Below are 13,071 nucleotides of genomic sequence, written 5' to 3'. Positions count from 1 at the left end.
CAGAGGCACTGTTACCATCACTCCCATTCTGTTGATGAACAAACTGAGGCATGGAGAGGCTAAGTAACTTGCCCAAGGCCCAAGCTGCTAAACTGTGATATGGAAGTCAAATAAATTAGTGCCAGAATGCAGGCTCTCAACTTTTGGATTCTGCTGCCTCTTCTTAAATATTCAAGCTTCCACCAGCCAGTGAGACTACCAGTGAGGTATCAAGTCCACATGCAGAGCGTTACGGTTAAAAATATCCACATACAGCTGGGTGCGGTGGCTCACACCTGTAATCCCAGCACTTTGGGAGCTGAGCGGGTGGATCACTTGAGGTCAGGAGTTCAAACCAGCCTGGTCAACATGGCAAAACCCTGTCTCTACTAAAATTGCAAAAATTAACCAGGTGTGGTGGCACGTGCCTGTAGTCCCAGCTACTCAGTAGGCTGAGGCAGAAGAATGGTTTGAACCCGGAAGGCGGAGATTGCATTGAGTCAACATCGTGCCCCTGCACTCCAGCCTGGGTGATAGAGTGTCTCAAAAACAAAACAAAAAACCACATATAAAATAATTTGAATAAATTGTTTAGCATATTTACTTTGATTTTGTATCTGACAAAATTATAGCATATAAATCAGTGAACTGACAGGAGAGCTGTTATTTATGAGTATTGGCCATATGCACTGTTAGGGGTTTAGCATGCCCTGTATTTCCTTGTATGATGTGAAGCTACTGTGGCATAATTAATTTCTCTACTGTGCTGGATGAGGACCCAGATCAATGGGACTCCATGCACCAAAATCTATGTTTCACATGTGATTTTACTGTACCTTGAAGGCCAACTGTTCCCCCTTGGGGAATGGGTGTGTGAACATGGCAGTAACATAGCATGAGTGGAGATCCCTCCACTTGCCTCCTAATTCCATCACCTCCTACTTCTGCCAAGGTCTTGCTCCATCTGTTTCCCCCTCTCTTGGCTCCTGCTGCTCAGTGCACAAACATGCTCAAAAGTCTCTTCCCATCTAAGACAAGAAAAAACCCTTCTGAAAATGTGATATGTGTCTTATTGGGGTGAAAAAGAGTGAGAAAGAAAAAGGAAAAGAATGCTTCAAATTTCTCTCCCTGGTTATGATGTCAATTCATCACAGCTCATTAACAATTAGATGACGGTTTTAGCCGGGCGAGGTGGCGGCGCCTGTAGTCCCAACTACTCGGGAGGCTGAGCCAGGAGAATGGCGTAAACCCGGGAGGCGGAGCTTGCAGTGAGCTGAGATCCGGCCACTGCACTCCAGCCTGGGCGACAGAGCGAAACTCCGTCTCAAAAAAAAGAAAACAATTAGATGACGGTTTATTTCTTCCTAACCTTGTGAAATGAGACCAATGTCTGGCACAGATTTCATCCCAAAGGACTACAGCAATGCATCCATATGTGTGGAGTCACATCCACAGGTGTGTAGCTGCTGCTTGGTTGTAACTGCCTGGAATGCCTAATGAGGACGAAAGCCGCATGCACTGGAGACTGCTTCTTAGGACTGGCAGCATTTTAATGACAATTGTTTGTGTATCTGTGGCCACTTCAATAAAAACGACAACTGCTATGCTCATTCTGAGGTTGTACTGCAGATTCCGGGAGAGATCAGAGGTACCACTAGAGGTCTTCTAATGTTAATAAGGACTACCTACCTCCATTCTCACCACTACCAATGCAAATTAACACCCCACTGCCCAAGTGTGAAAGCCAGGGATCTCCCACACCGTGAGTTCATATTTGTTCTCAAGGTCATACACAATGTGTGCTGGAGCTAAGATTCCAAACCATCTGTGTCTACCTCCAAAGCTTATGTTCTTTCCAGAACATTCATGACCTATCCTTTTTTGTGGAATTTTCCCTAGGCCCACACGAACCTCTCTCTTATTCACCTTCAAAGCTAAGTTCAAATGATAACTTTTTGTAATGAAATCTCTGGTTCACAGCAGAATGAGAAAAACAGGAAAGTGTAGTATTTGTAAAGCCAAATTGGTTTTAGGCAAAAGACTGTTTAAGAATATGTCTGCCTTGCGTTTCTGGTGTTGATTGTTATGTTAAAGAACAAAACAGTGTGGCTGGGGCAGTGGCTCACTTCCGTAATCCCAGCACTTTGGGAGGTAGAGGCAGGAGGCTCACTTGAGCCCTGGAGCTGGAGACCAGCCTGGGCAACACAGTAAGATCTTAATCAAAAGAAAAAATGATAATAAAATGGTGAACGGTAGGTAGGTTTCTTCTTCTTTTTTTTTTTTTTTTTTTTGAGATGGAGTCTTGCTTTGTCACCCAGGCTGGAGTGCTGGAGTGGAGTGACGTGAGCCAGCTCACTGCAAGCTCCGCCTCCCGGGTTCAAGAGATTCTCCTGCCTCAGCCTCCTGAGCAACTGGGACTACAGGTGCATGCCACCATGCCCAGCTAATTGTGTGTGTGTGTGTGTGTGTGTGTGTGTGTGTGTGTGTGTGTGTTTTAGTAGAGATGGGGTTTCACCGCATTAGCCAGGATGGTCTCGATCTCCTGACCTTGTGATCCACCCGCCTCGGCCTCCCAAAATGCTGGGATTACAGGCATGAGCCACTGCACCTGGCCTGTTCCTTTTTTTTTTTTTTTTAAAGTAAATACCCAGAACAGTATGTGGTATGTAGTAAGTGCCCAAAACACCCACCAAAGATTCCCCTGGTGCAGGCAAGGGCAGCTCCTCTGTGCTCTGCATGGCTGGGTCTAGCCAGCATATCGGCACTGGTGTTCTTCCCCACTAGCGTTTAGGAAAACACCTTCAGTTAGAAAACAAGTGTGCCTTGGGATAGCTCAGCTTTGAGGATGCCTTCTGGGAGATGGGGCAGAGTGGCTTTGGTGGGCAGGGTTAGGATCCCTGGGTCCAGCAGTCTCTCAGTGCCTGTCAACCCCAGAGGTCATTTATTCCAGGCTTGGAGCGAGCCATTGTCCCTGGACCTCCAAAGTACCTCCAGACATTTAGTGCCAGGCAGTAACTGCAAGTGGAAGAACACAATAAAACTTTTTCGTTTGGGGGTAAAATCTTGATGTTACAGGCTGAACTGTATCTCCCCCAAACACTCAAATTCATGTATTGAAGTTCTAACCCCTATAACCTCAGAATGTGACTGTGTTTCAAGATAGGGCCTTCTTAAAGAAGTAAGTAACAATGAAGTCAATTGGGGATGGGCCCCACTCCAACAGACTGGTGTCCTTTGAAAGAAAAGGAGATTAGAATACAGATATAGACAAAGGGAAGACCAGGTGAGACAGGGAGAAAGTATCCATCTACAAACCAGAGAGAGAGGTCTCGGAAGAAACCAGCGTTGGTGATACCTTGATCTCAGACTAACTTCCAGAACTGTGAGAAAATAAGCTTCTGTTGTTTAGGACACCCTGTCTATAGTATTCGTATACATTTATACGAATGTATAACTCTATACATTTAGGAAGCAAACTCTAGCAAACATTTAGGAAGCTGAAGGTTCTTCCCAAGAAGGTAACTGAGATGTCCCTATCATGGTGGGGTGACAGGAATTCTAAGACTCAGAAAAAATGATTTTAATTGACTGGGCCAGGAAAAGTCAGGTCACTGGCAGAGCAATAGCCCTGGGAGAGGCAGGGGGCAGAAGACACCTGACTACAAACAGCTGAGCAAGGGGTGCCAGGCTGGTGACAGGGTTCATCACTTGGTTCCCACCTTCACTGGGGAATGGGGAAAGGCTTTTAAGACCTGCTTTAGGGTCTGGGTCCAGCCCATGTGACAAGACCAATCCCATCAGTGCTCACAGACATCAAGAAGCCCAGTTGGCCATGGGCAGATCATCTAACGTACAATCGGGGATGGCTTCAATAAAAGGGGGCGACCACTGTCAGGGCCTCAGGACTTAATCCAACCCTTTACTGAGACAACAAACGCCAAAGCCATCTTTCCTGTGAAACAAGGGGCAGGAGACCTCAGAAGCCTCCAGAAGTAAAACTGACATCACACAGTAGCTAGCTGCCAAGACACGGAACCAGCATTGCCGCTTTTGCTCCCAGCAGAGTGGGCGCATTAGACAGAAAATGCTCAGCGTGAACAGAAATAGGAGGGAATGGTGGCAGTGAGGGCGTCTTGGTGTTCCCTCTGCCACAGTCATCTAGTTGGGAATTCTATGTCTCACTTCTTTTTTTAAAACATTCTGACAAGAATTTTATAATCAAAAGAACACAAAAATCAAAGCTATTATCAAGAGTTGTCTGACTTCATAAGCAGCTCCAGCTTCTTATTCCCACCTGAATTGTGGTTGAGTGGGTTTGGACAGTTTTTCATGTGTGCAGAGCTTTGCTGCTGGAGCCCTGGGAGGTGGTATTTCTGCTCCGAGCAGAGGGTTCACTTTAGCCTACTGCAATTCATATCTGCCTGGGAAGACGTCCAGAATGATTCACAAATTGGTTATGGCAACAGGTAAAAAGAACAACTGTCATGAAAAGGCAGCAGCGGCAACGGCAACAGCAACAGCAGCACCAGGGCAGAAAATACAAGTGTTCCTTGAAGGAAAAGTAACTAAAATATCTTTGCTAAATTTAAAAATCTATATGTGCATGTGTGTGTGTGTGTGTGTACACTCAGACACACATACATCCATAAAATGATTACACATATAATTCTACGTACATATAAATAAAATGATTAATGTGAATGAGTTTGCACATTCACTGCCACTATGGTCCACCAACCAATAGGAAGGAACCCAGGGGAAGTCCATGAAAGCCTGTGGCCACAAAGAATGTGGCACCACACTCCCACAGCACCTATCTGCAGGCGAAAACACTCCAGGTGGAGTTGTCCTGCCACCTTTCAAGAGGTAGATGAGGAAATCTTGTACCCCAGACCAGGCTAAAGCCTCCTTGAGAGCAAGGACTAGGTTTCTGTCACTCCTTTGAGCTTCACTTCACTCCATCTTATTCAAGATGGCAAACGCTAAGTACTAAGGAATTAAGGTATGACGTGTGAGCTAAGTACTGAGGGGCTCAGTGGTTCAGTTGTAAAGAGTCACTTTCTGATCCACACTATGAAAGAGAAACAGAAATACACGAGAAAATGCTTTTTGGAAAGTCATCTTGTCTTGAACCTGTGGCCCACTTTGTTCTTCTCTGTCCATTCTATGACCAAAAGAGAGAAGAAAAAGTCTATCGTGAAATGCTCAATGATTCCATTTCCTTCCTACCCACTTCTACTTCCTCCTGACACTTGGCATGGCCCTCCAACTCACATACCAAACAACCTCCATCAAATATTCTTTCCCTTTTCTTATTGCCTTTGGTATCAGAAACTGCTTGTCTGTGCTCCGTCCAGGATCCATCTAACAAAGGCTGAAGCCCCACACACCTGGGATTCACTCTCTGTACCAAGAGATCTGAATTCCTAGCTCTGAAGCTTCAAAGCAAAGGAGAGAAAGAAATAGCGTGGGAAAGGCCAAAGCCAACTTAAAAATAAAAACTTCCCATGATAATGGAAAAAGAGCGTGGGAATGCTGGAGGTGGAGAAGGAATGCCATCCAGAGACTCAAAGAATGTAAAGACACATATATCCTTCCTTGCAAGAGTTCGTCTTTGAGGTTTCCACATAATATTCCAAGCTATGTCTTTCCAAGGAACTTCAAAATCTTGGCAAACGCTCTGAAATTCCTAAGATACGTTGTGTGATCCGGTGGCAGATGAAGAGATGAAAAGTGAAACAAAATAGAGAAGAAAAATGAAAAATGAGCAGAGTGCCCAAGGTGAAAGAGACCCCTTCTAAATGCACAAGGTCACAGCACCATGCAGGAAAGGGAAGGGCTCACAAGCTGCCAGGGGCTCACGGGGGTGCTGGGAAGTCACAGATGATCATGTTACCAAAGGAGAACTGCTAAATCTTACGACTTCTGTGTTTAGGATCAGCATATGGTCCCCAGAGAGTTTGCCTACTAAACTACTTGAAGAATGTTTTTTAACAGAGGTTCTACTTGGCATTTCAGGCAGGACATTTCTTTATGACAAGAGCCTTTTTTGCCTATTGAACAACATTTAATAGCACCCCCTAGAATCTGGACACTAAATGTCAAAGGCATATCCCAGTTATAGTGACCAACCAAAACAACTATGAACATTTAAAAACACCCCCTTAGCAATGGATTCAGGGGATATGACCTCTTGTTGAGAATTATTTGCAAGTTTTCCATGAAATTACAGATCAAGCTGTCTTCCATGAAAAACTCTGATGAGGGGGAGTCAAGTGCTTTTCTCAACTGCAACATTTCAAACCTAGGAGAGCAGCTACTGTGTAGGGTACCAATGTTTGGAAATCCCTCACCTATGACAAATATCACCCCCAGGCTGCCAACTAGTGGCAAGAGGTGTTCTTTTGCCCCTTCCCTGCTAATAGGAAGAAGGACAACCATGGACTTTCTTTTTTTTTTTTTCTTTTTTTTGAGACGGGGCCTCCTCTATCACCTAGGCGGCTAGAGTACAGTGGTGCAATCATGGCTTACTGCAGCCTCAAACCCCTTGAGCTCAAGGGATCCTTCTGCCTTAGCCTCCTGAATATCTGGAACTACAGATGCACACCACCATGCCTGACTTTTTTGTTTTTGGTTTTGTTTTGTTTTTGTGGAGACGGGGTTTCACTCTGTTGCCTAGGCTGGTCTCAAACTTCTGGGCTCAAGAAATCCTCCAGCCTTGGCCTCCCAAAGTACTAGGACTACAGGTGTGAGCCATTGCACACAGCCTAACCATAGAAATTCATAGTTCAAAAGGACTTTAGGAGATCACTTACATTTGGGAGCAGTGGTACACAGAGGGTTAAGTGGTTTGCCAACAGTCACACAATAAAAACAAGCAGAAGAATTTATGTACATAAAGTGCTGTAGCACACAGTCAATATTTGATAATTATTTCCCACTGGTATTATCATTCCATCATCCAGGAAGGCCAGCCATTGCTTTAAGTGGTATTTCTCTGGAAGGTAGAAACTCTACCTACTCACATCGAGGACAAGGCCACATGGTTTCCTCCAATGTCCCACAGGATGACCATGGAATGAAATCAAGATTCTTGTCCCCAAGTCTGGCAGTGCTTGCTGCTGGTGTTGTGGCAGTCCACTGCTTGAGAGGTTGCATGCTCCCATTTTCCACAGGTACAGTAAAAACACCACTCGGTGGTGTTTTTACTAGAAATGGAAAGGAAGAAGGCTGCCTAGCTCACAAGCCTTCTAGCAAAACAGTCAGTCAAATCAAAGTTGGGCAGGGGGTAGGTAAGTAAATGCTCTGTATTCTCACCTCAGACCAGAGATGGGTTTGAAACTGTGACAATATGTCTACTCCAAAGAGGTCAAGGGGTGAGGGAAACTCATGTCCAGCATGCTCTCGCATGGATATGGCAAATATAGGATGAAGACAGACGGTGGCTGAGACCACTCAACGTCCCTTGACCCCCAGCACAGATGCCTTCTTCTCCTGCTCCTCTTCATCTCATCTCTCAAGTTACTACCCCCATCCCTTCTCCCCACAAGATCACTGAAGGCTAATCTAGAACTCTTACTTCTAAAGCATTAATTCACTCAACATTTTAAAAGTATCCTTAAGAACTAGTCCTTGCCCTGAAGAAGTCGATGATCCAGCAGGAGCATAAAGGCACAGACGACTCATCTGCCACCTCTACACAGTGAATGTCATGTGAAAAGTAAACTCACAATCCCCTAGGCATATTCCTTAGGACACAGTTTCAAGAGATACACTGCCTGAAGAAAGGGTTCCAGGGCCAAATGATCTAATAATTCTGGAAAATGCTGTTACTGCCCTCCGCTTTACAAAGACTGACAGTATAAATTAATGTACTAAAGGCATTAACATATATTGCAGTGTAAAGTCTTATTAGTGCCGATCAACTCAATCATTCTCAAGCATGTTTGACTACCTAAATGTATCAACATATCATGGAGACAATATTCCATTGAATGTCATTTGCTGGATTCTAATTCAGGTGATTGGGAATAGGTGTTAAAGAAGATGCTGCATTTTGACTGGGCCCAAAAGAAGAGTAGAGTTTCATTAGTCCTAGATGGAGGTAGAATGTGCAGTCCACTCATGCAACACACACTCACTGAGTACTTCCTAAAAGCGAGGCCAACCCTTGGCTCTGGGGGGCTGCTACCCTGGTTTCCACTGCAAGGCAGAGTGAAAGGCACTAGAGCACTAATTTGAGAAAGGGCTTCCTATGTTTGGGGAATAGCAAGTGCATGGGTAGAGTAAAGCAGGTGTAAAAAGAGAAGGAATGAGGAATAAGGCTGAAGCCAAACAGAAAAAGCATCTACTAGATCAGTTGTTTATCAGGCCACCTGTTACCTGTTAACAGCACTGGCCTAGACAGTGTTAATCATTTCTGTCTGCTGTGGCTAGTGAAGAAACCTTGAGCAACATCTTCCCTTCTCTAGGCCTCAGTTTCTTTATCTATAAAATGACTGGATTCTCTAAGGCTACTTGCAGCATCCACGTCTCAGTGCTCCGTGATTATAAGATATAAAAAGGCAGCATGCACCAGCACTAAAGGACAGGAAGATTCTGGGGACAGGAGAATAGCTATTGGTTTAGACATACATCAAAAAATCACCTTGAAGAAAAATGGGCAGAAGAAAAATGAAGCCTGTTCCATCTTCAGCTCTCAGGGCCCAGACTCCCTCCACCTGATATCTTAGGATTCTGCTTCTCAAATGGGAGGAATAAACATGGCATAGTTTCCAACAGTCAATTGTGCTCAAAAATGTAAAGAAAGCAAATTTGACTCTTGTACTAAAATCAAGACATATTTTAGACTAGCATGCAATATTCTCAATGTATTTTAGAGATTTAAAAATGAGGACTTAAAGATCTGGCTTGTGTGGACTTTTTGTCTTATGGCCCTGAGTCCCCTGGGTGCTCATTCACTGTCTCCCAGTGTGAGGAGTATACTTGGAGGGAAAGCTTCACTGGAAATCTCAGAGCTTTAGCCACTTAAATCTTGTAAAGACAGAAGCCTATTTATCCTGACTTAAGCTGTTCTAAAGAGACAGAAACTCACCATTGGACTGGTCTTCTCCATAGTTTTTATGTGACGGTGCATACAAGAACATCAGAGCAAAGACATACAGGTTCCACATCCCATAGATGCCTGTGAAAAAGGCACTGTTCACTTGGACTGTGACGCCACCCCATTTCCAATGGCCTTCTGTTACCTACGGAGAAAGGATGGTAACATTCAATTGAAACAGAGAAGAAACAGAAGAAACATAACACCAATAAAGGAACCAGCCAACATGAAAACCAAGTCTCTTCTACATATCGGAAACATGAAGGGCCATGTAAGACTCCATATTTTAATCTGAATCATTTCAGTAAAAATTAAGGTCAACTGAAGGTTCTCTAGCTACGTGTCAGGCACAGTGGTCCTTACCTTGGCTACACATTAGTATCACCTGGGGAGTGTCTCTTCCTAAAAACAGCAGTTTATTGCTATCCCTAAGTTAAACAAACTGTGTTTGAGCCCATCACTTATTCACAGTTATAATTCCTCCTCTGCTGTCTGTCTTCCTAGCTAGATGTCCATTCCCTGCAGGTAGAGACCAGTTCTCTTTGCTGCCATGTCTTTAGGACCTGATGCACCATCGATTATTTCAAATCCAGTGTCTACCATTCACTCCGCTTAACGTAAGACAAGATGAAGACTCCAAACTTCAGAACTTCAGTGTCCGTAAGTGTAAAATAAAAGCTTACAGGTTATTGAAGAGAATTAAGTAAAAATATTTCTAGAAACTGCCTGGCATACAGTAAACACTCAGTAAATATTAGTTATTCCTATAACATCACTCGAAGTAAGCCACTCATGAAGATAATTATGAAGCTTTCATATGCTTTGAAATTCTGCAAGAGATGTTCTGAAGCTGCTTTTGTCTGTGTTAATGATTTGATAATTGTCTTAAGGGCTGCCTAAAGATATATGGATTACACTAGGAACTGTCAACAGAGCTGCAGAGCTGGGTGACTAATTTGTGCCCAGCTCTGACACAAATGAAATGATTTTGACCACTTCTGCTTACTACAGGACACTTAAAATGGAAATAGAAGAAAGTATTGGTTAAATGTTCCTTTGACAGCCGAATGAGGCTGCATTGTATAAACCTTCTCTAGGAATCACTTTTAAATTGTAAGATGGCAGGCTGGATTGAAATGTTAAGAACTTTCACAAGCAGGTGGATTTCATTGCCTGTTTATGATACAGTGAGTCTGTGTTCATTATCTTCTGTATAATCCATAACCCATTTGGGGCCCTAGGCCAAACTAAGGTCTAAGTATAGGTATTTTCTTCTGAAAGACCAGGAGTGTCAGTTAACCACATTAACCAATTATAGACTCGGCAGTTTTAGTTTGGCCTTGGTGACACATAATTCTTCACTTTTTGTGACTCATAAACAAACCACCATTATGAACTCTTATTTATTTTGGAAAATAATGCATTTTATATAAAATGCCCAGAAGTATTTTTTGGCAAAGAAGGATTTCATAACCATTACTAATTTTAGGACAATGTACCGGCGTTCAAGCTACTTAGGACTTCTTAGATATGTCTCCAAATGTCGCTCTTCTTACTTTTACATGCAGAATATGCTAACTTTATAAAAACTATATTACTTACAGCATCTTGTGATTTTTACTGCATATAATGGAAATGAAAAGAAAGCATTAAGATAGTTTCCAGAAATACATGTACCTGCTGTCATAACACAGAGAACTCTTCTGTATGTGATGAAGGAGGGAGGCTAGGCTGCCATCCTTCCTAGCTACAAGAGAGAATATGGCAATATGGCAGCTCTTCTACTCTGTGAAGGCAGTGGACTCTTCAGCTCAGGGAAGGGCTAGTAATAGACCCTACTTCCTGTGACAGAAGTTGGAAATACTCAATATTGACAATTTTAGTGACATTGATTCTTGCTAGGATTGACATGACTGACCCATCTAAGGAAACACCAACCTGTGTGCCTGGTACACAGTGGTGCTCAATAGACATATGTTGAATGAACAGAGGTAAAGCACAGGCATGTGTAGAGACTCCAGGACAAATACATGGAGGCAGAAAGTGCAGATGGAAACAACCACTCTTAATAAGTACTTGACTGAAAAGTAAAGAGAAAGTATTGCAGTCCACAGCAAGTCATAATAATTGAATTTAAAAATGAGAGGAGATGCCAATGTGTGACAAGTGTTATCCATTTAAAATATTGCTTTCTGTTATATTTATTTAAAATAAGTGGTTAATACAAATATTAGCAAAGCTAAGATTCTTTTGTATTCATAACAAGGATAAGCATATTTATTCAATGCTAATGATATGCCAGATACAATACTAAACCTTTTACATGAAACACATTATTTAGTCTTATTAACGATGCTGTGAGGTAGGTAGGTAGGTAATATTTCCATTCAACACATGGGTAAACTGTGGCATAGAAAGATGTAGTATCTTGCCCAAGATTGCTCAGTCAGAGGGTCATGGCTCTGACTCCAAAAGAAGGTATTCTTAACCATTATACAACACAAAGGTAGGAATGTTATCTTAAACAGGGGTTGATCTCTGAAGGTAGCACCTGCTCTGAAGGTAGCACATGAGGCAACGACTGTATAAGGTCAAATTTCCTTCTGAAATTCACTTCATTGCCCATAATGTACCTTACTAATACAACATACACACACAGATTTGTATATTCAGATCTGTATAGCATGCACTGTATATCCTGGACATAGTAATGTATGGTATAAATAAATTGGATATATAAACAAAATAAAAACTTACAGTAGAACCACTGGAATGAGATGCCCATAGTATGCCTTTGCACACACTAAGCCTGACAGGAAACATCAGACTCCTGCTCCCATCTCATACTTGCCCTGGGACACATGCACATTGTTTAGAGTGGAATTGCAGAACTACACATCCTACTGAATGTGCAATCTGTAAATGTGGTGTTTCCTGCCGTGGGCAAAGAGTTGAACTGCAGAAATAAACGGTATAGATAGTGTAACTCTACCCTTTGATGGCCAGCTTGTTTTTCCCTCTCCTTTCCCAATTATTCATGCCTGAGACATCCTCAGCTCTGAGCACATTCCCACCAATATGTACCACAATAAGCGGCCTCAACAGAGGAGGCCTTGTAAATCCAAAATCATACTAATGCCAAGGCGGAGGTAACAGTCTCCCCTTTTAACTTTGAGAGAAAATCAGGTAGCCCCAGCCCCCCTCCGCCAAAACTCCCCACCAAAAAAATTCCCAAATCTCACCCTCTGCGTAAGTCTTCTTTCTAAAACTCCCTGTTTTTCCTGATTTTACATTTGAACAATTTACTTTTGTGTGAAACCACCCAATTATACCCCTGGAGCCAAGTGAAGGTCAAATCCCTTTACACCCAGTAGTCTTGACAACCAACATTCCACTTAACAACAAGATTTCCAAATCCCAGACCCAGGCTCTCTTACCGGAAACATTTCCTCTGTAAGTAACAGAATGAAGTGATCACACACACACACAAAAGAGCTGGGGACAGGCTCTCTGGGAGTTTGTTGCATGTGGCTTGACCTGAATGTCAGGCACCTGGGGGTCCCCTTAATGAAGGTCGGTGACCTTCTCCCCTGCACTGCACTTCTGTTCCCTACTGCTGCCACCTCTGAATGGAACACCTCTTTATTTTCCAGAGGGAAGGGGCTGAAATACCAGACTGCGATGTACCATCTCTTGGTTGCTATGACTGAGGCCATTAAAATGGCAGGCATTAAAAGACTGCACCTCAGTACCCAGCTACAAAGCCTCAAGGTCACTGCATTCCACAGCTTCCCGTCGCCTTTCATTCCTGGCCTCAGAGCTTCAATATCCTGGCGAGATCCCCTCGCATTATATTTCATGAGGCTTAAATGCAAGCTCTCCCACAGCAAGCCTGAGAGTATAATGGGGGTTTTAATACATTCCTTTTACCTAAGGCTGGGATCCATTTCAAAAAGTTACCCAATAGGTTTCCTTTCAGGTGAGCTCAT

General features: G+C 43.2%; 1 protein-coding gene across 3 annotated transcripts in view; it reads right to left on the bottom strand.

Annotated features, from left to right (window-relative positions):
* The window catches only part of WLS (Wnt ligand secretion mediator), a 136,712-nt gene that overhangs the window by 30,152 nt on the left and 93,489 nt on the right, over positions 1-13,071 (bottom strand). For all 3 annotated transcript variants that reach the window (XM_017877143.1, XM_017877142.1, XM_017877141.1), the window contains exon 11: positions 9,074-9,227. In XM_017877143.1, coding sequence (XP_017732632.1) covers positions 9,074-9,227 — 154 coding nt within the window. The remainder of the gene's footprint in view (positions 1-9,073; positions 9,228-13,071) is intronic.

This window comes from Rhinopithecus bieti, unplaced genomic scaffold (assembly GCF_001698545.2).
Source record: "Rhinopithecus bieti isolate Rb0 unplaced genomic scaffold, ASM169854v2 scaffold_6380, whole genome shotgun sequence".
NCBI classification, from domain to species: domain Eukaryota; kingdom Metazoa; phylum Chordata; class Mammalia; order Primates; family Cercopithecidae; genus Rhinopithecus; species Rhinopithecus bieti.
Note: the sequence above shows the minus strand (reverse complement) of the source record. Positions and strands in the feature narration are given on the sequence as shown.